Raw genomic sequence first — 24,253 nt, 5'->3', positions numbered from 1 at the left:
CTTTAACTAAGAGGAAGTTGATGTTCTTGGAACTGTAAACCGCGATGGCGGTTGATGTCAAGTCCAGATCCAAGCGTTACGAAAAGTTGGATTTTCTCGGAGAAGGCCAGGTAATCGTTGCAGATCTATGTTTGTCGGGTTTCTTTTTCCTTTTCAACAGTGTATGTGATTGTTTTCCGGTGCATTCTTGTATGCAGTAGTGGGGGGCTTGCTAGTAACCCGGTTGTCATGTCAACAAAAGCCTCTGTGTTCACGCTGATTTAGCGATCGATCATATTGATTGAGTTTCAGGGCTTTAAAAATGGTTATAGGATACTCTATGACTACGGGGGACATCCAATACATTTTGACTTGGAATGGCCCTGCCAGTTAGAATGGATTGGACGTCCATCGCCGTTATATCTCTAGAATTTCCCTTTGAGGGATTGTACTGTAATTAACCTGATAAAGTGACCTCAATGTTCAGGAAATAATCAATATGTCCATTTCCCATTTATAGTTTGCCACAGTTTATAAAGCAAGAGATAAAACAACAGATAACATTGTCGCCATTAAAAAGGTGAATGATTCAGTTCTCAAACTGTCAATAATGTTGGGCTATTTTGGTGCATGTATATTAATTATTTTTTATTCCCTGATAGATTAAAGTTGGCCACAGAGCTGAAGCTAAAGATGGTAACTTGGACTCATTCTGCAGACTATGTGGGATTTATGAGATATCAACTCTGTGAACTTTTCTATGATCATTTTCATTTCTAGGTATCAACAGGACTGCTTTACGGGAGATTAAACTACTGCAGGAGCTTCATCATCCAAATATTATTGGGGTGGGTTTTATATCTGAAAACTTAATGAAGCTACTTAAAGAGGTATATTGTATTTTATTCTCATCAACTTTGTGTTTCAGCTGCTTGATGCATTTGGACACAAATCAAACATCAGCCTGGTTTTTGATTTCATGGAAACTGATATGGAGGTTGTGGTCATCCAATTAAATATGCATCTTTTTTTTTTGTTACATTCAAATACTGATTGGAAATATCCCTGTGAACTGGATTGAATTGACTCATGTTTGTCTTCCTTTTTTTAAGGTGATCATCAAGGACACCAGCCTTGTCCTGACTCCAGCCCATATCAAAGCCTACATACTCATGACACTACAGGGTTTAGAATACATGCATCAACACTGGGTCCTACACAGGGTAAAGCAAATATACCACATTACTTATGCACAGTATATGTCTCTACTGTAAAAATAAAAAATAAAAACACTGCCAGGATGTCATCACATTCACCAAAAGTTAGTCAAAATAATGCAAAAGTATCTCAGGAAGGAGCTTAGTCCTAATTCCAAACATCCACAGACTGTACTTGACATTTGCTGTATTCTCTTTGCAGGATTTGAAGCCCAATAATCTGCTGCTTGATGGAAATGGAGTGTTAAAGTTGGCTGATTTTGGTTTGGCCAAAGCTTTCGGCAGCCCTAACAGGGTCTACACTCATCAAGTTGTCACCAGGTCGGTGATGTTCCATGTAAACTAGGGAGAGAGATATGATGACTATTATAAAGATTCATCATTTATGAGGAGCTTTAAGGATGTATATTACTGTTAATTTTTTTTTATCCACGGTGCACCACATCTCTGGCAGGACCCCAGCATTTACTATATTTAACCATTATGACAGAAGGAAAACAATACAAAGCAGTGTGATAATAGATGGATTGTATTCCATTTTTAAGATTGACCTAATACAAAGGCTGTAAGTGTTGTATATTTATGGAGTTGAAAAGCTGTTTAGTAAGCCATTTTTATATTTTTCCAAGGTGGTACCGCTCTCCTGAGCTTCTGTTTGGTGCTAGAATGTATGGAGTTGGTGTTGACATGTGGGCGGTGGGATGCATTCTGGCAGAGTTGCTCCTTCGGGTATGCACACGCACACTATTGACAAGCATGTTTAACATCATAAAAGCTAACAATGATTTTGATATTGTCTTTTTTTAAAGATACCTTTTCTTGGTGGGGACTCTGATCTTGATCAGCTTACCAAGATCTTTGAGGCACTTGGGACACCTACTGAGGAGACATGGCCTGTATGCATTTCCTTTTCTGGTATTTGGAGGTGTTTCTTCTAAAATATCAGAATCATTTTTATTGTGTTCCACTTTACAGGGAGTCAGTAGTCTACCAGACTATGTGCTGTTCAAAATATTTCCTGGTACACCGCTTGAACACATATTTAGTGCAGCTACAGATGACTTACTAGAGTTGCTACATGGCCTCTTCACATTTAATCCTTCAACCAGGACCACAGCCACACAGGTGACTTAGTAACACAATTTTTGAGTCTATACAGGGGGGAAAAGACATCCCATAATTAATGTTTTTTATTTATTTTTCATTATTATTTTTTTTTTTTATTGTGACTTTCATATTTATACATATCAGGCTCTGAAGATGAATTACTTCAGCAATCGGCCTGGTCCCACTCCAGGACCCCAGCTTCCCCGACCCAACTGCTCAGTTGAAGTTCTGCGAGAAAAGGAGACAGTGGGACGCAAAAGAAAATTAGAAGGCCTGGAAACAAGTAATGAAAAGCCCGACTTGTATCTGATGTTTTTAGCTATAACCCAACCACCATGATTTGAAAAATATAAATCAGCACTTTTATTTAGAGATTGGTGCTTGTATATTTCACTGCATCCTACTCACACCTGGATCACATCTAGCCTCTAACTTACTTGCAATAGCTATTTATACCAGGCATATAAATTGCTTTATTGAACGTAGCAATTCCGAAGGGTGTTGGCTGCAGAATTTATTATATAGTGTATAGTGGAGGCAAACACGCACACATTTCTGTTTCTTAAGAGTGGATTGCAGGAGGGCATGTTTTACTTTAGTAATTGTAGGAGGTTCAAAGCTTTTCCTGTCTCCTCCTCTGTTCTGTGGTTTGGAAAATATCTGGGTTGACTATTCTGTATGGTCCAAGCGCCAGAACATTTCAGAGTGAGAATTTAAAGATGCAGATACATTTTATAGTTGTGTAATTGTCCATTATAAGTTTATATCCAGTGTTTGCATAAAAATCTGACTTTGTTACTCATTGAACTTATCCTATGAATATTCTGTCTTTTTCAGCTACTATGAAGAAATTGATATTCTAACCAAATGTGAAAGGCATCGAGGCTTAGGTTGTTCAAATATCAAAGATACTGCTGAATCCTGCAGTCCAGCAAGATGACCAATACGACTTGTGGTCAACGTGCACTTGTGTGACACCAGAATTCCAAGCAGCAACTCCCACCTGGATTGTGGATATTTATGTGAGAAAAATAGCAGTAACTGCACTAGCGAGCTTGGTCTGTTTTGACAATGTAGACTAAAGGATTGGGATTGGCCATGATTTGTACATGAATGTCCCTGAGAGGGCCTGGTATAGAGTCTCAGGTCGTAGCTCATTTTAGAAGTGTGTTTGGGGAAGTAACATTATTCCGCTTGAAAGTGATCATGATGCTTTTGTGGACCATGCTTGTGCTGGAAAGACTTCCCCATCCTGCTGAAACCAACCTCTGATTGGTTCACTTATGACCAATTATGTCTAAACACCATACAACAAACAATATAGGATTTCCTCCAATTTCAATAAAAGCTGCAAATACATTCATGGATTTGTCTGGAGTTATTACGCATGAAATGACTGGTAAAAGTAAGTTATTATTTAATAATATTACTTTTTGTATTATATCATTGTAATATTAATTCATAAAAATAATATTAAGCTGTTGTGGAGATGTAAGTGGTTCAGCATGAACGTTCATTTGATCAAATGCAGCTTGAATGTGTCTGGGAAGTGCCAACAATATGGATCTTGTCCATTCTCTTCAATGTGACTGATGCTATACAGCGTGTCAGTTCACTGATACCCTTATAACACCTTGTGGCCCCCCTGTGTTATTGTGTCGGCTCTGATTAGATTTGATGACCAGAGTGACTCACTTGACGCTGTTGTCATATTTAATCAAAATGTGTCAGTCTTGTTAACAAAAGCCTGACATGTAAATTAAGGGGAAAAAAAGTCCAGACTTCACAATGAGCAGATATTTCCGCAAAAGACGTGCTTCATAAATTATTCAAAGGAGCCTCAAGATGGAAAATGAGGTGAGTAGGAGGTAACAATGGTCATACTTGTTCATTGACTGGGTCAGATGACACGCAGATGTGACCTTATCAGCTCCTGAAAGGCTGCTTCACTAGGGCCGCAGCTTCTTTAGTGCACATAACGCTGTCCATTGGCCATCACAACTAATCCTTTGTGTGGGTGTGACTGTATGTTTACATCATATGGTCCGAGAGCCAAAGTTGATGGCTGATCTTTGACCGGATCGAACAAATGGTCATTATACTTAAAGATTACCATTACTTTGAATTTTACTTACTTGTGGCAGACCTTAATTGTTACATTAATGACTTTTATTTCCCAATTCATTGCAGAGCTCTCCATGACTTCATTGGCTGTCATTAAAGATGCTAGACATCCAATCCATTTTTGTATATTGCTGTCTTTACTCATTTAATTATTTTAGTTTTTCTTAATCTTGTATTCATTGTTGTAACTTGAAGTATCGTAATTACTTTATTAATCACCTTGTGCTCTGCGATTGGCTGTCCACCGAATCAGGGTGTCCCCTGCCTCGCAGTCAGCTAGGATAGGCTCCAGCACCCCCTTGTGACCCCAATGAGGATAAGGCGCCTCAGAAAACGAGATGAGATTAACAAATAGTCACTAACAACCCTGACAGCAACAACAAAAAGTGTCAACCTTTGAATAGATGGCAACTCTCGTGACCACTGTCACTGAAGGCGTCAAACAATGGCAAATATCATATCCTTGTCCAAAAAATCGATCGTCTATCAGCAAGAAATTGATTAGCAGTACTAGTTTGTACTGCTTTTTAAATACATAATATAAAAAAGCGTGATCTGTCAAGAGAGGAAAGATAAAAACTTCATTTTGAGTCAAAACGGTACAGATGTTTTCAAATGTGTATTAAAAATTGGAAGGAAAAATAAGGAAAACGAACTACAACTACTGTACATATGGAAACTGATGTTTTAGCGATATACAGTGTCGGTGACAGAGTATTTGTGGGGGAAGGGAGGGTGGAAAACGCTAAAGACTGTAGTACAGTAGTGCGTCTAGAGAGAAGAGAGGAGGAGAGGCGGGCGCACGAAGACAAAAAGCAGCTCTTTCCACCGCGTTTGTTGACGTCTTCATGTGTTTCCGCTTGCCTACAACGAGTGCCGAGATCGCCTTTTCTCTCAAGCAGGTCATCGTATCCCTTTAGGATGTGTACTCCGTGTTGTATCTCGCAGGTGAGCAAAGAAAAACGCGTTGATCTGAGCATATTTTTGGGGATTTTTTTGCGTTAAAAATAGAGCGCTAGCCTGACGCGATCGTCGCTTTGTGGTGTCTGCTTGACGTATGTACCCATCTACAGTGCCGAAATCAATCCCCCCTTTTTAAAGGTCGTGGATCTTTTAAACGTGGATTATTTTCATCATTTACGCATGGTGAGCCTTGTTTTTTTATATTGAAAGGCAAAGCAATAGTAGGGCTTCCGAGATCTAGCTACACTTCGTTGATCAGAAATATGTCGTCATTGATGTCTGAGCAGATGTTGAACAGAAACAGGATATTGCTGAATTTTTCCACTTCAGACGTGTTTTTGCAGCCGTGGCAGATTTCAAAGGATTTAATGTCGTATAGCAGTGTGATCTGTATAACTTTTCCATCCGGTCACTCATTACTACTCATCATATTCGTCATTTTTTCAGTCTGTCATTTCTTATCTAAAAACAAATGACAGTCTTTGCCTGTTTTGTCTTTTTTCATCTCGCGATCTCTTTGTTAAAATGCTCAAGTAAGATCTCGGTTTAAACCTGGAGTTAGTATAATTGGTATAGATTAGGGGTGGTGACCATGTGGCTCTCGAGCCACATGCGGCTCCCGGCATCTGAAATTAAAAGCCTCATTAAATTGAATTAAATGCCTTTATTGTCATTATACGAGAAGTGGTAAATAAATGAGTAGTCATTTTTTGTTCCGAGGGCTCACATCTGCATTTAGAAGCCATGTTAACCAATTGCTGTTTTTATTCTGTTCCATGCTCTTTTTCTAAAGCCAGAATGTTCAAATGGCTTTCATCGTATCTCATTTCACGAGGCACTATAATCACAATTCTGTTTTTGTACATTGCCATGCTAAAATCAAACATCTTCTGTTGAACATACACAATTGTCTTGACCTTAAAGGCTTTTCCCCAAGAATTCTGACCAAACCCAGCTAAGAGATTTTGCCCAGCAGCTCTCTGCTCAGGAATTTAATTATACAAGATCATCTCTCATCTAGGGAAAACTGGGTAATTTCCTGCTTGCTTCAGTGGCAGAAAGACATGGAAAATTGAAGGGATTCTGAGACAAAAAGGGAGATGAGTTTCATTTGTAACCGTCTTGATGCTTTGCTAGTTTTCATCCCCAATGTCCATTTCTTCTACCTCAGGGTATAATTAACTTTTCTGACTTTGAATGTGTGTGCAAATTGGGCCTTATGCATCTTAAATTGGAGTGGGATCCAACCATTTCCTTCTTGGCCTCCAAATGGAAATGAATAAACACAGAGTGCAGAACTGTTTAGTTTGGAAGAAGGAGTGATCATAGTGTGGGAGCAAGTCACTCATCAAATCTCAATGTGATTGTGATGTACACCATGTTGCAGTGTAGTGGGGGGTAGGCTTTTGCCCAATTCTGATGTTGATCCAAAGAGCTGTGAGCATTGGCTGGCAGAGTAGGACAGCACTGAAACCATGTGGAAGCATGTAAGATGTGCAGCAAGTCAGCATGATTCGCTGGCACAGTTAATTAAAGATATTGGGTGCATAATATAGAGATCTTCATCCTTGTTGTAACTAACAGCTTCATCATTTATGTCATGCTACCAGTTAATTCTCCGCTCTGAAATTGCAAATCTTTTAAAATAATTATTCATACGTTGTAATTTAAGATTATTAATGCGAATATAATGGTCATGGTAATGAGTTATCATAAAACTTTTTAACAATGATTAAAACACATGAGCATAAAATGGCAACACTTTATATTAACCTCTGCAAGTGCAACATTCTTAAGAAATTAAATTGTCATCTGCTAAAAATTGTACTCATTAAATTTCATCCTGACTGATATCCTTTTTACTTTTAACCAATGGTTATAGTCTTGCAATGGGTTCTAATGGGACAGCACATCTGCTGTAGTGCCACAAGTGTTACAACTGATCCGTAAAGTCTGTGTTGGGCTTGTAAAATTATCGCCCTGAAGTTTGGCACCAGTTTGGCTGTAGTCCCCTATACCATTCGCTCTGCTGACCAACCACGTGACCTGAGAAGCATATCAACACAGCCCTGTGTAAGGTTGAAACGCATAGGTTACGCAAGCCCAAAAGTCTTAACATAAATGCCTACTTAAACTGTATTAAGGAAATCACATGGAAAGACATTCCGGAATTATAACAATGTGCAAGAATGAGATGCGACCACCCGACACTTGAAGGGTCAGGGAACATTCTTTCACCCTGTAAAACAAGCTGACTAAACAATGTGTTGCACAAAACTAAACAATGTATACATTCAATAAAATGTAAATACTAAATACTTTAATAAAAATATATTTTCTTTTCACTTAAAAACAATTAAAGCATCCCAAATGGTGCTTTAGCAACAGGAGCTTTATAGAAAAGTATGACTCTTACTTCAGAGGCTGGGAACAAAAGAACCTGGTCACAGCTTGTGTGATGTCACTTTTGTTTGCTACTTTAGTAAGCCTCTGCTGTTGTACTTGACTTTTCAGGTTATGGGCTTTAAAGTGTTTGCTAAGAAAGATGCAAAGACATGGTGTTTATAGAAAACAGAGTAGTGATACATTTTTTTGCTGTGTATACACAGCTGCCTAGATAGAGACAATGGGAATGTCAGTGTAAGGCGACCCATGGTCATTCTCACAGTAGGAGGGGAGGCTATGCCGTGAATCTTTTTCCTTTTGTCCATGATGTCTTTCCTTTCAGCCCTTTCACTAAAACTTTTTTTTCTGGTTGGCTGCTGTAATTTGAGAGTGGGGTGTGTCGAAACTTTCGCCTGAAATGTAGTTCAACCTAGTCAGCATTATTCCACAGAGGTTATCAGTAAACGCCTATTCCAAATTTACAGATTATTTTTCTCACAAAGCCTGTTGCTGCATAATTTAAGAAAAAATAGGAAGAAGCATGAATTTTCATTTTTAATTCGCCTGAGCCTGAGACGTATACTCAAGTGTTACCTATTTATAGTATGTATTTTTTTCTCTCACTGACCACTGACAGCCTGTTAGGTTTTTTTTGGGCTATAGTTTTATCTGAAAAAAATATATTGTTATGTTAACAGATGCCTAATTGTCCTGTTGGTCTCTATTTTACTTATTCACTATAGAATTTTTTATGATATATATTTTATTTATTGTATTTGTTATACTATTGTTACTTTGACATATGTTTGGTCTTCTGATCAGATAAAAAAATGCCCTCCCGAAAATTATACTCCAGTCTGACTTATGTATATATATTTCATCTTTATTGTGCATTATTTGACTAGTGCAATTTATAGTCCCAAAAAAATACGGTTGTTGTTTTGCTTCTATACATAAACAGTACCTTGCAGATTGTGTTCCATCATCCCCCTTTTTTTTGTTGCTGTAAGCAAACCCCATTTTCAGCAGAATTCCTGAGGCCTTCCTGTTGGTGTATTCAACAAAGAGGACCTCTGTAGCCAAGAGTGAAGTTTTTGTCCAAGTATTTGAAATAGGGTCAAAGGGCAGGTGAATCAAATAGTCAGGGCGTAGTGAGCAAAACAAACTGATGATTGTGAGTTTTAATCACGTGATAATATGTGACAAATCTTTTTGGAGGAACTGATTAAATTCTCCATTCAGTTGAGACATTAGTGAGACCCATTTTTATTTGATTAAAGCCACTGAGGATAAAGATCTTTTTGTCTGAGGGCTAGAAAAACATGACAAGCAAGCGGGGGGTTGCCATAGGCATTAAAATAGAGACATATGTTGTAGACACGCTGACCACCTGTCCATATGTTCGCAGGGCATACAAGCAGTTGAAGAGGGGTTATGGAGTGGGCTAAGGGTAGCATTGGTTACCACGGATACTGCTTTAGAGAATTTCTTTTGACACCCTCTCCTGGCTCACTTGTTCTCTCCATACAGCATTTGTCATTGCTCCCCTCACAGTGTAGAGTTCACTGGTCAAACACCCCATAACTAATGAATCCCAAACACCCTCGCTGTGAAATGCGTTGTTTGTTTCCTGCTTAATTTCACCCAGTAATGCTTAATTAATCGCCCTTTGAGGAGGACGTGGATGCAGAATCATTATCCTATTAAGCAGTGTGGAGGAAAATGCTGGTTAGGAGCTCAAGCATGTTGACACGGCCTTTAGAGGAGCCGAAGCCCCGGACGTGCTTGCTTGCCAAAACTGCATCCCGGTCGGTCCACACCCCCAAAAGCATCTATTTAAATGCCACAGGACAACCAAATGACTAGTTTGAAGATGTAGGTCATAATCATTGTGAGCAACAAAAGCTTATATTTGGAGTGCGGATGGGCGGATTTAGAAATTAGAATGTCTTCCTACAAGAATAAACGATTTAACCAATATGTCCTCATCTCAAGTGAAAATAAAGTATATACCTCAAAACTACATAGGCATGGGGATAAAACTCCTGACTTTTGACTCTACCTTGATACTTATCATACGGTTGTGCTATGTTTTGAACAGAACCTTTTCTATTTGACTATTTTTCACACTGACTTACCCTAAAGACATAGTAAAGACCCTGGCTTATAGCAGGCACTTTGATAAAGCCCAAGATTACTGCCATGGCTGCGAGACAAATTGAAGACAGTAAATCTTGCAAGAATCAATAGAGCTACACTTAAATTATTCTATAATGTACAGATTATTTGGATTTCCTTGATATTGTCAAGAGCCTTTACAGATATATAGTAAGATGTGCCATGATAATCATAATCTGTTTCTTTTCTACACTTCTCTATTCAAGATAAAGTCTAGTAGTGAAGATTTAAGGAGAGTATTTTCTCTCTTATTTTTGGATGTTTATATGGATGTAGGCTACGAACAGTTAAAAGCATTATTAAACTAAGAACTTGTCTTTCCCAAATAAAATGCCAAGCCTGTCATTTTGCCGTGTCTTGAAAGAACATAATGGATTCCTGCTGCTTGAGGTGCCTGATTTGCACAATGTAAAGGCAAGTGTTGGAATTATTAGAAGTGCAATTATCATGCATTTGCTGAACAAAGGGAATGTTTGCCTCAGACATTGTCATCACAACAGGATGTTCCGTAAAACACTCCCTGTTCTTAGAAACCGCATCACAGTCTCACACACAACACACTCAGAGAAAATGTTTTTTGCTCACAGTCCTCCAAAAGTAATGTAACACAGGGATTACAATACTTTGATACACTTTATGAAAGAGATTATTATCTAACGAGACTCTGGGTTGTTCTGTTCTTTCTTTCACTTTGCAGCTTGCCTGCTGCTGCGGCTCTGCAGCCTGCTCATGCTGCTGCAATTGCTGCCCCAAGATGAAACAGTCCACAACAACCCGATTTATGTACACCCTGTTTTTCCTTCTGGTCACTATTGTCTGTATCGTCATGATGTCTCCGACGGTTGAGGGGGAGATGAAAAATGTAAGTAAACACTGTCTACAATCACATCTCTTCTTTATCAAATGTAATAATTAATCCTGTCTTCTGTTTGTACAAATTGAACTTCAGTTGTAATACTTGTCTAATAGGCTAAAGCCATTATTTCATGAAAAGGAGCTCAAAAGAGGAAAAAAAATCAGGGTTGCTGTTCCCGCCTGTTCACTCTTTTTGCCCCTTTAAGGGGTGTGACACTCAAAATAGAGGCTATTGGGTCTTTTCACTGAGGCCTAGACAAACATGAGTGGAGGTGGAGGTGGGTGGGAGGCTTTGGGTTTCAATGGGGTTCAATACAGCAGTGAGCTAATCCAGTTTGGCTTTGTGTGTATGTTTTCACTTAGATCCCCTTCTACAGTGAATTGTGTGACAAGTTGAATGCAGGGACAAACTGCAGGACCCTGGTTGGTTACTCTGCTGTCTACAAGGTCTGCTTTGGCATGGCCTGTTTCTTCTTTCTCTTCTCCCTCTTTACCATAGGCGTCAATAAAAGTACTGGCTGGAGGGCGGCCATACATAACGGGTAAGAATTTAAGTCGACGCCAAACGTTACTTCTGGTCGTCTGTAAATGCATTTGAAGGCAAGTCACAAGATCCAAATATCACTCCTACAGTAAATGATAAACTAAACATCCAACCACGTTCTGTATCACAAAATAAGGTCTTCTGAGATGATCTTCCAGGAAATTAGGAATGCACATACAACATAAAGTTCACCTAGTTTAAGATAATACAATGTGGATCCACATGCATGTGCTAATTGGCTATATTGTCCAATGTGAGTGTTATTGTGACCTACTTGACCTATTTTCCTTTATAGAGACATTTTTAAAAATAGTGTTTGTATTTTTGCCTTTTTTTTAGGTTCTGGTTCCCAAAATTTGTTTTGCTTGTAGCCAGTTGTGCCGGAGGATTCTTCATTCCGCAAGAGGAAACATTTTTGGAAGGTAAATACTTTGTACTAGAAATAATCTTGACTATGACCATTTAAAAAATATGCTTTAAGACTGGTGGTGGTAGTCAATAATGACACCAGACAGTAGATATACTTTTTTCTGTTTGAATGTGTGGTAGAACATTGCACCAAACTTGTGATACACCATTAGTACTACCATAAAAAGTTAATGCAATGGTTTTCATGTGTTTCCTTAGTGTGGCGCTACATTGGAGCGGCTGGCGGCTTCATCTTCCTGCTGATCCAGCTCATGCTGCTAGTGGAGTTTGCCCACAGATGGAACACAAATTGGTCAGTCAGTCGACCTTAGGAAGCATACAATGGCCCGTCAATACAATTACTACATGAAAAATTTAGTGGGTGGAACATACCGTATTTTACCTGCACTATAAACTAAAAGCCTTATATATGGATCAATATTGGTTAACCATTGTATGAAATTCTGTTTTGTTCATGGTAGCACAACTCCTAACCACTACTACAACTCCATCTAGTGGATGTGTAACACAATCCCTTACCACGCGCACCACTACTACTGCGTTTTATAATCCGATCCGCTTTATACATGAAACTCATTTTTAAAATAGGCCATTCATTGAGGGTGCAATGTGCCTTTATATTGCGGTAAATACGGTACTTATTTTGTGAGTTTACTTTAAAAAAAATAACTTGGCTTGATATGATTTTGTTGTGGAAGAAATAACAAATTCACTGAAACTGTTAAATGTGCTGCACCGATTGTACTTCAGAAATAACTCATCAGACCTATTTGCCTTTGATTTATTTCTTTAGGACCCTGTTGGTTTTCTTAGTTTTATTCCTTGTTATATTTTAAGTTCCCTTTCCATATTCTTCTTGTTTTCACCCTGTTTTCCTTGTATCCTTGTGTTTGTATATGCATTAATATACAGGAGTTCAGGAGTGAAGTATAACCGCTTATGGTATGCGGCGCTAGCTTTGGTGACGCTGGTGCTCTTCAGCATTGCGGTTGGAGCTGTGGTCTTTATGGCCATCTACTATACCAACCCCGTGGTATGCCGGCTCAACAAGATCTTCTTGGGCATCAATGGGACCCTGTGTCTCATCGTGTCATTGCTCGCCATCTCACCAGTCATTCAGAAACGTAGGTGACAATTTAAGAGCCAAGGAATCTTCTGCAATTATTTAAAGTTTAAATAATTGCAGAAGATTCCAGGAACATTGTTTAAATTTTAAACAATGTTCCTGGGTAAAAAAAAACAAGCTTGATTCTGAGGTTTGTTCTCCTGTGTGTCACCTCAGTCCAGCCCGCATCTGGCCTACTCCAGCCAGGAGTTATCAGTGTTTATGTCATGTACCTCACCTTCTCAGCCTTCTCCAGCAAACCTAAAGAAAGTGGGTATGAATACATAGTTACAACAAATACAATAGGAAATTATTTAATTTAAACTGTTCTGAAAAGTAAACGGTCTTTATTTTTTAGTGCATAGTTTAAAACTGGCCTGTTTTTCTCTATGACATCAATTTATAGAACATAGTTTACCTACCCTTTTTGCTATATTAACATGCACTCAACTAGCCATATACATTATAAAAAAATGGCGCAAGGCACACGCAAGACTTACTTATCCTGCTTTATTGATTTGCTAACATTTTTTTCTGCAACATTGTTCTAGGGGATGAACTAGTCCCAGAAACATATTCGTCCCACTTTTCCCTATTATTTATCCATCTCCACAGTCCCAGTTTTGAATATTTAATAATTCATCATACTTGTTCTAATGCACATGCATAATACTACTAAACATAAAACCTTCTGGTGCTGTTGTACTTGCAGTGGTGGAGCAAGACGGCTTCAACACAACTGTGTGTGTTTTCCCGTTCAAATCTGGGAAGGAAAGTGACAGAAAGATCGTCTCCACTCTGGGAGGCATTATCATGTTTTGCTGCATCCTTTATTCTTGGTAAAAAAAAAAAAAAAAAGATTACTGAGATACAAGTGTGGTAACAAATGAGACTATAGTCCAGAACACCACATGATATTTAAGAAAAACGTAATGTGATGTAAAATAACAGCCTCTCTGTTTTTTCACCCCTTTGCCAGCGTGACCTCCACAATTAAACGAAGATCTGTGGCGCTCCGAGTGTGCAGAAACAGTGAACCGGAAAATGAAGTAAATATATTTACTCTGCTCAAATTTGTGGGTTAATACATTCTTTTGATGGGTTAAGTTGAATTGATCATTTTAATTGATTAAATGCCAAGGTTGTCTTTTTAGTCTTCATGAGTTTAATCTGTTTGTCTTAATCCCACAGAGAGCACGATGCTGCTTCTGCTTTGGAGATGACGCAGGTAAAAAAAAATAATTCCCTCAATGTCACACCTTTTCATTTCCTCCATTGTTCCTCTCTACTCGTTTCCCTGCAGCCTGTTGAGTAGGTGAATATGTTCCCAGCGGTAGTGTGCGCACACACATGGAGGCCCTGTTCATTGTTATTCATCACACTGATGCGACAGGGTGAAAAAGTACATGTACATGATGTCACTGTTACTAGGAGATTGTCACAAGTTTGGAGAGGTTTTTTTTGGCTACTACTGCCTCCTGCTGGAGATAAGGTCGTGGCAAAACATGTGCCAGAAGACAAATACCTCACAATAAATGACTGGAAAAATAGATTCTTAAATACTTTCATATTACAATTAATTAATTAATAACTCTGGTTTCCTCCCATATCTCAAAAGCATGAAGTGCAGGCATGATACATGATCAAACGCAATGTTTATTTAGTGAAAGTGAAGTGATCTGACTGATGTTCTTTCACTTTCAGATGACTATGATGAAGAGAATACAGGGCAAAAAGTGGTGTATGATGAGAGCGAGGTGACCACTTACAGCTACAAATATTTCCACTTTGTCTTCTTCCTGGGTTCCCTTTATGTCATGATGACCATAACCAATTGGTTCCAGTAAGTTATCACACTTGGCCATTAAATATATTCCAGAATATAAGGCCGGCAGACCTTGCTGCTTTAGACCTCACCGATGTCTTTGCTTGCCGAAATTTGACATTGACTTTTGTCTTTTTCAGCTATGACAACTACAGAATTGAGAAACTGTTGGATGGTAGCTGGTCAGTGTTCTGGATTAAGATCTCATCTTCGTGGGTCTGTCTCTTACTTTACTTTGGAACTCTCATTGTTCCCATCATCTGTCCCAAGCGCTTTGAGGCCTAGGACCTAATCCTACCCTCTCGGGTCAGGGGACTTCCAAGTTGAGAGGTCGTCCTCTTGTAGCTTTGAGGAAGAGCCAAGGGACCAGTGATGTTGTTTTTTTAAAATCTTTTTTCCCCCCCTGAACCACTGTCCTTTGCTAAACTCAGTTTTCGTAGCCAGGGGAACATCTGATGCCTTTTTTGACATAATGTGCAAATGTTTCTTGTATGATAAGCTGTTGATACCTTGACGGTATTTTCTCTTTTTCTTTTTACAATTACTCTTGACAGTTTTGTGTTACAATCTCCTTTAAGAAGGCCATACAAATATGTCAATTAATTGGATATATGAACTCTTAGGCTGCCATTGACAGTGATACTCATCCGGTAGATTTGAACTGGGAGTGCTGACAGTAATCATCCTTATCAACCTCTCCCAGTTAAAATAGACTTGACAACTTTCATTCTATACCATGTATATATTTTTTTTTCCTGTTTTTGTAGACCATTTGTGAGGCAATATGTAAAATCTGGAGTACATTTTACAAATTCATCTCTCAGGCTTACCTGTAAGTATCTATTGTGATAGTGTTTGCTTTTTTGTAGATTTTTTTATGAAGTTATGTTGTTTTAGGATATTTCAGGTTTCATCAATCTACCTGCTCCTTTTGAGCAAAACCTTTTTTGGTAGAAATACATCTCTGTTTACCGTATGGAAGCTGACCTTATTTAACAATGACACAAGTAGATGATTTACAACTTTAAAGCATGCAGCTGTTTGGAAAACGGCTACTGAACGCTAAAATGTATTCACTGGCAGTGTTTTCATTTCATTCAAGAAGTGTTTTTCTATTTTATAGCAACTACTTACACTAAAAACACATTTTAATTTGATTCAACACTGGATGTTGAGAAATGTTATGGTCACACAAATGCTTTATGACAGATACTTTTCTCACATGACCTGCAAACTCCATTGTTTTCTAATACTATATTGATTTGAGTAACTTATCTGCATTTATGCTCATGTTGTATTGTGGAAATATTAGTCATTAAAATTAGCCTTTTTCAGCCCTTAAATTGTAATTTTTTTTAAAAACTCAGGCCTCAATCTTTTAATTTGCAACCTCACATGTACAAAATGATCAATTTATCTGAGTATTGATTTTATTAGATATTTATTAACTGCATAAATGATGAAAACTGCGCTGGATAGTTCCAACACATTCGTACCTGTTGATACACACTTCTGTCAAAGGATATCATGGCCCAAATTGACATTTTATGATTTATCAGAACTTCCAGTTGATGAGGGATTGAATTGATTGTAGTCATCAGGAATAGTATCTGCAGGGGGAAAAGGGGTTGACATTGCTTTATGTAAGACAGCATACATCCTTATATGACAGACTAAGCCAATAATAGTCACCATTGCATCTGTACTTAAGATTGGACCAGATGATGTTTTCCTGAGAGAAGCAGAAGACACCCAGCCTTCCTCCTCTCATGCTGGTGTCAAGTGTCAGGCCTGTGTCGGCTACCAGGTCCGAGCCCTCGAAGAACCGAGCCCTAGAAGGTGAATAGTTGGTTATGCCTTGATTGTGAATGAATGTAATGACGTGTATTTACCTAATGTAACCAACTTGTGGTCTATGCTGGAGAAACCAACGATAGGACACTTTGTCCTTCCATCCTACGTTCCTGGGATCTTTCCAGAGAAGACGAACTTGCTGCGCAGTGTCTCCGGTGTGCCACAGGGAGTTCCTCAGATACTCTCCAGGCCCAGTTTTGGATTTCACTGCCTATTTGAGGACAGACATACAAGAAGTGAGCAAAGATGAACTTAAAAAAAAATCGACCGAGACAGCGAGCGCGTACCTTTAGTTGTATTCCGGGCTCGGCAACGGCTCGGAAAGGTGCAGCTTGCCAATAGGTCTGCTCGGTCTGTTTCCACATAACCACATAGAAGGACGAAGAGTCCTGGTAACCGAAAATGAAGCCAGCGTAGTCGTCATCTGTTACGGTGTTGACGTGGAAGGTTCCTTCAAAGTCCACACCGTTGAATGCCGTGTAGCCTGCACAGGAAGGGATGGCATTTAGTAAAATAGCATTTCATTGAAAGAGAGAAAAAAGAGAAAAACAACAATACACACCTACAGCTAGCCCAGGGTCAGAGTTCATGGTCTGGACTATCTCCATCCCCTATAAATAATCAGAATCATTATATTCTTAGTTCTCAAAACCTTTTGAGACTCTTTGTTGGGGTGGACTTTTTCTGTCATAGCAAGAGCAATTAAATTTAACTATGATGCGAAACCCTGTGGGGAAAAAAGATACTAAAATGTCAACTTTGCACAGAAAGAAAGTCATAGTTAAACTTACTGATTACCTTAATATGTATTATCAAATTTTATTTCTGGAAAGATGTTTGTATTCCCTAAAAACAAACCTAAAATCTTAAAAAGGAATTTTGAGCATTTCTTTCTCTAATACACTTTAAGAAAAGAAACAACTTCATGATTGCACCATTTTGAGAGAAATCATATCTTAGCATCATCACCATTTTTAATTTTAAAGGTGTCCCAAACTTTTTTTCCCCTGAAAAATCCCCAAATCATGATTGAATAATGCATTGTTGTCTATGTAATTTCTGCAAGGTGAAGAAGTGATACTGCATGCTCACCTGGTTGAGAACCACCCAATTGGGATCGATCTGCGAGTCCCCTTCTGGATCCAGAACCACGGTTTGATAAGCTCTAAAATCCGTCAAGGTGATTTCAGCATTCTCTGGACAGTGGTCGACAATGTCGATGACATTGTCTTTGTCAAAGTCTCCTTTACATGCATCCCCCACTTTGTCATCTGGAACACAAACGCATTTTTTCGGTACAAAAAAAACGCCCATTTCCCACTAAACCATACCACAAAATTATAACGTAATCACTATCTGTATCTTTTTGGTCCGGGTTGGGGACCAGTCTACAGTTGTCCTCATCATCTTTGACACCATCATTGTCGTCATCGTCATCACATTCGTCTCCCTGCCAATGATGTTGTACTTTTAGAAGAAGGTCATGCAACCACCACAGGGGATTATTATCACCATGCCATCCTTGTCTGTGTCCAACTGAGAAGAGTTAATAACATTGGGACAGTTGTCTTTTGTGTTCTGATGTCCATCTCCATCACTACAAAAGAGGAGGAAGTTCACATCAGGTCATGATTGGCAATTTGAAAAGTGGAAACAGGCTGAAAAAATGTGGGAGGAAAGTAGAAACAAATACAATAATAGATGTCAATGGTATGCTGAAAGCAAACAATGTATTTTACAAAACACCCAAATTTAAGTTTCTTTCGGAAAATGTTTAGACCGTAATTACAGTAAAATGACTGTAAAAAGTGGATCTGTGAGTGCCTACGTGTCTATGTTGTCATCACAAGTATCTCCAACAAGATCATCATCTGAATCTGACTGCGGATGCCAAAAATAAAAAGCATTGGTCAAGTTTGATAAAGGAAAACATTTTAGGGGGAGGTTCCATATATTTGTTTGGTTAATTACCTGGTTAGGGTTGGCCATATCAGGACAGCTGTCACAGGCATCTCCTACGCCATCATTGTCTTTGTCTTTCTGATCCGGGTTAATCACACGAAGACAATTGTCCTCATTATTCTTTAAATCTGGGAGAAAAACATTTGGTTGAAAAGTGTGTAAAAGAGTGGAAGGAAACCAAAAGACTTTGAGGCAGTGCAGAACTTGACACTAACAAATAGACGGCCAAATAGCCTTGTGTTTTTAAGACAAAGATCAAATAGTTTCCAGGGGCTGTCAACGTTTGGCAGACGCCTGCATGGAAAATTTTCGGGGCAGACGCAACCAAGCATGAAAACTGACCTCAGATGTACTGATTAGGAAAAAGAAGGTGGGCCATAATTTGGATTTAGATAATTTGCCATAACACAATGGGAGCAAAGGTACACACAGGGAGTAAAAGTCTCCAGTGGAAAAAAAGAGCATTTGAAGAAGAATTCAGAGGAAAGCTTGTGAAAATTCCTGTAATTACACTGAAAACAATTCACACTGTTTTCAGCCGAACTAGTGAGGTCTTATATGAAAATAAAAAGAGGGGTTTAGTTAAAAAGACCAAGAACAGAACAAGAGGATGTTGAACAAATAAAGCTTCGCTATGTAAGCCTCAAGTGAACATTATTTTAAAAATGTCATTTTATGAAATAAAAGTCCAGTTTCTCACCCATCTTTTACTTTGACTTCAGCCACTCCATGACATTTACAAAAATGACGCCCTGCAATTACAGCCTCTTATACAGAACATAAGATGGAAAATTGACTGGAGAGTGCTTGTAAACAAACAAAAAAGTTTTCAAGCGCTTGCCCACCCATCAAGTGAGAAATTACACAGCTAAATGAATACTATACTGCATGACACCGAGTGTTGCGCACAACAAGACGACTGAAACTGCAATAGGAATGACCTCAAACCAGACCTTAATGAGACTGAATTAAGATGAATTTTGGGAATAAAGACTAAGACTGACTCTTTCATGCGTTTGGGAAGGGAACAAGACCTAAAAAAAACGCCTCAAATGTACAACCTCATTTTGCGAAAGCGTGTCTGACACTGAACCATTCTAACGTAATAATGTCTAATAGTCTTTCACATAATGTTGCCATAACACCTGAGTTTTCCTGCCATAAATTGACAACCAGGGCAGACAAGGAACTATTATTACATGTAAACTGTGGGGGAAAAAACTCAACAAACTTTAAACGTTTGCTTGATAAACACAAACTTACTATCTCCGTCCATGTCGTCATCACACTCATCTCCCAGCCCATCTCTGTCTGTGTCTCTTTGGGCTTGATTTTCCACATTTCTGCAGTTGTCACAGGCGTCGCCATGGTGATCCTTGTCACTGTTCTTTTGGTCCACATTTGGAATCAACCAGCAGTTGTCCTACAATGTTCAAACACCCTGTTACATTATTACCTTAAAAATGGGGGTTTATATTGAAATATTTTTGTGTAGAAATGTATTAGTTACATCTAGGTTACTGATGCCATCGCTGTCAGCATCCTCATCACAGGCGTCGCCCACCCCATCTTTATCAGCATCTTCTTGGCCAGAATTTGGGACAAAGACACAGTTGTCCTAGAAAAAAATACATTGAAAGAAACATTATTATAACTTTTTAAAGCTATGATGGGTAACGGATAGGTACACACATATATTCTTCACCTTATTGCAGTTGTTTTCTAGACAGTTAAGAGGCTCATCTGGATATCCATCAATATCGATGTCCTTTCCACACTTGTAGCCATTTCCAGCCCAACCAACACCACACTAACATGTACATACAAAAGCAGGGATGCTTTTATCTTCTCAAGGTGAAAGTTTTGCAAGTACAATTCAATCTGAAAGTCTGGAGAATTTGTCTGATCTCACCGCACAGCTAATACTGCCGTCTCTTTGCACAACACACTCGCCGTTGGCATCGCATGGATTGGGCTGACCATTGGGACAGAATCTGGTACCTTGACAGCCGCTAACCTGGTCACCCGTGAAACCATTTTCACATTCTCCACAGCGAAAGGAGCCCTGGAGAATATAGAGCACGGTCACCAGACATTTTGGAGCCCTTAAGATCTTGAACTGGTTTTATTTGACTCTGCTTACGTTAGTGTTGATGCAGTGGGAGTTGGCGGTGCAACCTCCGAGTTGAGGTGGGTTCAGGCACTCATCGATATCCTCACACATCTTAAACACCCATGCAAAGAAAATGTGTCTATATTTTTTCTGCCAAATTCTGATTCAAATTAAATTCTAAAGAATACTGATGCAGTACTGTATATAATAATGGCGTTTCATAAGTCATAGTTTTCCATTTTCAACAGTCTTGTAGATGTGCAGTAGCCTTTGACCATGCAGTGTTTAATCAATAAATATGCAGGTAAACTAAAGGTACTAGACCACTCTACTCAAGTACAGTAGCATGAATTTTTAATTCATTACATAGATGCATAGCGATACCTGCTTGTTGGATTGAGCATAGGAAATTCCAACTCCATTCAATTCTGGTCCATCATACCCCTTTGGACATTTGCCACACCGAAATCCAGGTGCAGTATTCTCACATTTTACACCAGGATAACATGGATTGAACTGGCACTAAATATATAGAAAGAAGTAAAAAATGAGTGTCTCTTTGCCAATTTGAAGATACTTTAGTACCTCGTCTATGTCATCACATTGAATCCCATCCCCTGTATATCCATCAGGACAGGGAGCACACTGGTACCCTCCCGTTGATGAGGGAATACACATGTCCTGTTGGAAACACGTTCCAGGTGGACAGGAAGGAGGTATTTCATACGGGCGCGGGTTTTGAGGTTCTTCTGGGTTGGTTGGACCTCCACCAAGACCAGCTGACAATATAAAGACAGAATTTTTTTAGTTGCTTTGACATCATGTTTTCCCTTACTATACATTATCTAAGTGTAAATGAAAAGAAAAGGCCTTCCAGAAACGGTTTGTTGCAAATAAGGATACAAAGTCCACTGGAAGGAAATAGTTATGAATTCCATGTCACCTACAACAAGGGAGACACTCTGTGATGGTGTTCTTCAGAAGGTTGGTCTCTTTTATCTTGGAATAAAAGTTTAAATTATTAATTTAAAAAAGGGAAATTATGACAATCTATTTAATAGATACAACAACAGAAAGATTAGGAATCAGTTACCTGTTGATTAAGCATGTCCTTGAGTTCTCCCAGCATGCTCTTTAATTCCTGCATTGTGGTCTGCTCCTCCGTGCTTCTGCTTGCCTGGAAACCTAAGAATATGTCACAAAGATGGATTATGATACTCTTGGTGGATGTTTACGGACATTTTGGAAAGTCATTAAAAGTCTGGCGGTTGTGTGTTTCACTACAACTGTTATTGAAGCATTTATTGTATGTATTGTATATTTAATAGTCATTAGCTTAATATTTAAAAAAAAATGTTTGTGTGGTATTGTGCTCTCACTCAGCAGCTGAATAGGTTGACTCTGATCCAGCCTGCAGTCCTGCAACGTGGCTACATTTTCGATGGTGTCGTCAAGCACCAGTTTCATGTCGTTGACCCCACCCTTCATCACAGATGAAAGACAAAACCAGATCAAGTGCCCCCCGAATGTTATTTTTCATTTACCGTACCCGCAGGGTCCTAAGTGCCACTGTATGTGGACTGCGTGGGATAGACCCAAAAGCAGCTGGCACATCATCCACTGTGTGAGCCAGCCTGCAGTCCACGTAGATGTTGAGGCGAGGGGGCCCTCTTTGCAGACCGCTAACATGAAGCATCACATGATGGTCATTGCCGTCGGCCAGGGAACCATGATTGAAACTGGTCGTAGTGTGTCTGCTGTCAGTCCTCTGGTATCGCAGAGTGACTGGAGTGCATCAAAGTGCTGGATATTAGTTCGGCACATGCGGTATTTTCTGGACTAAAAATCGCACTTTTTTGCAAATTTTGGCCGGTCCTGCCACTGGTATACAACTGTCCCTCTTATATATTTTTCTTTTTTTTTAGCCTGTTGTTCCCTATTTTACTATTGTTACTTTGATATATGTTTCTTCTTGGTTTCTGATAAAAAATAGAAAATGGCCCTCGCAAAAAAAATATATTTATACTACAGTGAAGTGTTGTTTCCCCTATTCATTGTGTATTATTTGGCTGGTGCGATTTCTACTCCGAAAAATACAATACTTGAGCAATCATCTCTCACCTTTGCTCAATTTGGCCTGAACATTGAGTTCCAGGTACTTGCTGTTGTCTGAAGGGTTAATGACACTGTAAAGAGATGTAGGGGACTTGTTTTGAAGTTTGAAGGTGGACAGCAAAAAGGCTTCGTCCCGTCCTTTATTCTTCAAGTTTCCTTGGAGCAAGTCTGGCAGGCAATCCGGTGACACCAGGAGGTCATACACTAACAGAAAAAAGGTCAAAATTTAGTTAAAATTTACAAAAGCAGAACCTCTTTGGACTGATATATGTATTCCATATCGGGGATGTTGATCAACTTCAGATTTGTATGTCAGATTTGAGGTCAAATTTGCACAATCAAGACATTTTTTTTCTCCCTCATGAAAAGTACTAAGAGTAATATTTGGCATTCTGCTGTGCATTACTTTGCTAAGTATATTTATGAAGTGTGGCAGGCTGTCAAAGTGTGTGCCTGTGTCCTGCGTGAAGATGTGAGAAGGCCTGCTGTCTTTTATAGAGTGGGGGGACAGGACAGGAGTTGCCGAAAGGAATCGAAGCAGCGGCATACTCTTTCCACTGGAACTGGTCCACTTGTTTCACATTTGTGTGCATGTGGTCATTTGCGCAACTCAAGAAAAACATGAGGTGACGGGAAAATGATGTGGAAAAAATGGAGTGTTGTTTCCAGGCAAATCAGATTTTTGCATACGTGCCATTTCAGATGCCAGGTAGAGAGAGAGAGAGAGCTGCTTTTCCAATCAAGACCAATGTAATGGCACTACCTTTTGTCTCTCTGTGTGCCCTGTGGCTGACTGGCGTCCAGTCTAGAGTGTAGTCTGTTTTTTGGCCAAAGTCAGGATTTGCGGTATGGAAGATGAATGAATACATTCCTCCGATTATGCTAAGGTGTGTCAGATAAGTGGGGTTCCACAGTAGTTTTAAAAAAAATATTACAAATAATTTATAAATCCTGTATTTGCGGGACATTCTCTGTAATTTGTAACTCTAAATGCACAATAATTACAATAATTCTCCCCATAGATTAGATCACAGGCATTTTCTAAAATTGCAACACCAGTAGTATTGTATGTTTAGTCGTATCACTGTATATTAGAGTGCCATATGCACCAAATTGAGCAGTTTGAAATGCAACCAAGCACAATCCCACAATAAATGTTTTCAAATGTAGAATGGCAGTTGAAATAGCCAGCACTCACCGATCCCTTGAGCTTTACCAGTGATGAACAGCTGATGCAGTACCAGAGACAGCGCCAAGACACCAGGCCACGCACTCATTGTCTCCTGTCAGAAGATGAGCTGCTCTTGGATCTGAAAAGTTTCAGTCGCTTATGATGGAGAAAGCCGAGCACCCAGATGTTGAGGCGAAATCTCAACAGGGGTGAGGTGGCTATTTGGCTACAGGCGCAGCTTTAAAAGCAGAGGGGCGTGAGTTCCCTCCCTCAAGTCGCAAACGAATTGGCTTACATTGCTTAATAAAAAAATAAAAACAACTAATG

At 39.1% G+C, this 24,253-nt stretch overlaps 3 protein-coding genes across 5 annotated transcripts; 2 read left to right on the top strand and 1 right to left on the bottom strand.

Annotated features, from left to right (window-relative positions):
* LOC144215562 (cyclin-dependent kinase 7-like) lies at window positions 1–3,662 on the top strand. The gene is made up of 12 exons (XM_077744589.1): window positions 1–110; window positions 500–559; window positions 642–675; window positions 760–827; window positions 908–976; window positions 1,092–1,202; window positions 1,399–1,517; window positions 1,826–1,925; window positions 2,006–2,092; window positions 2,172–2,321; window positions 2,448–2,586; window positions 3,141–3,662. The coding sequence occupies exons 1-12, from the start codon at window positions 45–47 to the stop codon at window positions 3,164–3,166; spliced, it is 1,029 nt and encodes a 342-aa protein (XP_077600715.1). The 5' UTR covers window positions 1–44; the 3' UTR covers window positions 3,167–3,662.
* Window positions 3,663–5,193: 1,531 nt separating this feature from the next.
* Window positions 5,194–16,054, top strand: LOC144215403 (serine incorporator 5-like). Of its 2 annotated transcripts, none has more exons than XM_077744302.1 (12): window positions 5,194–5,375; window positions 10,651–10,815; window positions 11,172–11,350; window positions 11,692–11,774; window positions 11,980–12,073; window positions 12,694–12,905; window positions 13,064–13,156; window positions 13,599–13,725; window positions 13,866–13,935; window positions 14,078–14,114; window positions 14,591–14,729; window positions 14,852–16,054. In XM_077744302.1, exons 1-12 carry the CDS (start codon window positions 5,349–5,351, stop codon window positions 14,994–14,996), a joined length of 1,371 nt encoding a protein of 456 aa, XP_077600428.1. In that variant the 5' UTR covers window positions 5,194–5,348; the 3' UTR covers window positions 14,997–16,054. The 2 variants fall into 2 exon arrangements, with proteins under 2 accessions (XP_077600428.1, XP_077600429.1); XM_077744303.1 differs by lacking the exon at window positions 5,194–5,375 and adding an exon at window positions 5,413–5,573.
* A 65-nt stretch (window positions 16,055–16,119) lies between these two features.
* On the bottom strand, window positions 16,120–24,118 carry LOC144215402 (thrombospondin-4-B-like). Of its 2 annotated transcripts, XM_077744301.1 has the most exons (23): window positions 23,954–24,118; window positions 22,762–22,959; window positions 22,190–22,425; window positions 22,020–22,122; window positions 21,734–21,825; window positions 21,588–21,639; window positions 21,226–21,419; window positions 21,025–21,162; window positions 20,671–20,751; window positions 20,440–20,592; window positions 20,233–20,337; window positions 20,038–20,145; window positions 19,791–19,950; window positions 18,537–18,655; window positions 18,394–18,446; window positions 18,078–18,162; window positions 17,919–18,015; window positions 17,658–17,836; window positions 17,128–17,176; window positions 16,853–17,049; window positions 16,604–16,776; window positions 16,404–16,543; window positions 16,120–16,321 (listed from the first exon to the last, which is right to left on the bottom strand). In XM_077744301.1, the coding sequence occupies exons 1-23, from the start codon at window positions 24,030–24,032 to the stop codon at window positions 16,257–16,259; spliced, it is 2,856 nt and encodes a 951-aa protein (XP_077600427.1). In that variant the 5' UTR covers window positions 24,033–24,118; the 3' UTR covers window positions 16,120–16,256. The 2 variants fall into 2 exon arrangements, with proteins under 2 accessions (XP_077600427.1, XP_077600425.1); XM_077744299.1 differs by having other exon boundaries at window positions 18,394–18,655.
* Window positions 24,119–24,253: the final 135 nt, after the last annotated feature.

The sequence above is a fragment of the Stigmatopora nigra genome, chromosome 22 (assembly GCF_051989575.1).
Source record: "Stigmatopora nigra isolate UIUO_SnigA chromosome 22, RoL_Snig_1.1, whole genome shotgun sequence".
Classification (NCBI taxonomy): domain Eukaryota; kingdom Metazoa; phylum Chordata; class Actinopteri; order Syngnathiformes; family Syngnathidae; genus Stigmatopora; species Stigmatopora nigra.
The sequence above is the reverse complement of the archived record's forward strand: the minus strand, read 5'-3'. Positions and strand labels throughout refer to the sequence as shown.

What these genes read in the sequence shown, in the direction of transcription:
- LOC144215403 (XM_077744302.1), top strand. Translation starts at nt 5,349, where the DNA reads ATGTGTACTCCGTGTTGTATCTCGCAG. An exon ending in AGAGGAAACATTTTTGGAAG is followed by an intron (nt 11,775 to 11,979) that starts GTAAATACTTTG and finishes GTGTTTCCTTAG; the next exon opens with TGTGGCGCTACATTGGAGCG. An exon ending in TGCTGCATCCTTTATTCTTG is followed by an intron (nt 13,726 to 13,865) that starts GTAAAAAAAAAA and finishes CCCCTTTGCCAG; the next exon opens with CGTGACCTCCACAATTAAAC.
- LOC144215402 (XM_077744299.1), bottom strand. Translation starts at nt 24,032, where the DNA reads ATGAGTGCGTGGCCTGGTGTCTTGGCGCTGTCTCTGGTACTGCATCAG. An exon ending in ATTGGGTGGTTCTCAACCAG is followed by an intron (nt 17,177 to 17,657) that starts GTGAGCATGCAG and finishes GATTATTTATAG; the next exon opens with GGGATGGAGATAGTCCAGAC. An exon ending in AGCCCGGAATACAACTAAAG is followed by an intron (nt 16,777 to 16,852) that starts GTACGCGCTCGC and finishes GTCCTCAAATAG; the next exon opens with GCAGTGAAATCCAAAACTGG.
- LOC144215562 (XM_077744589.1), top strand. Translation starts at nt 45, where the DNA reads ATGGCGGTTGATGTCAAGTCCAGATCCAAGCGTTACGAAAAGTTGGAT. An exon ending in AACACTGGGTCCTACACAGG is followed by an intron (nt 1,203 to 1,398) that starts GTAAAGCAAATA and finishes TTCTCTTTGCAG; the next exon opens with GATTTGAAGCCCAATAATCT. An exon ending in TGGCAGAGTTGCTCCTTCGG is followed by an intron (nt 1,926 to 2,005) that starts GTATGCACACGC and finishes CTTTTTTTAAAG; the next exon opens with ATACCTTTTCTTGGTGGGGA.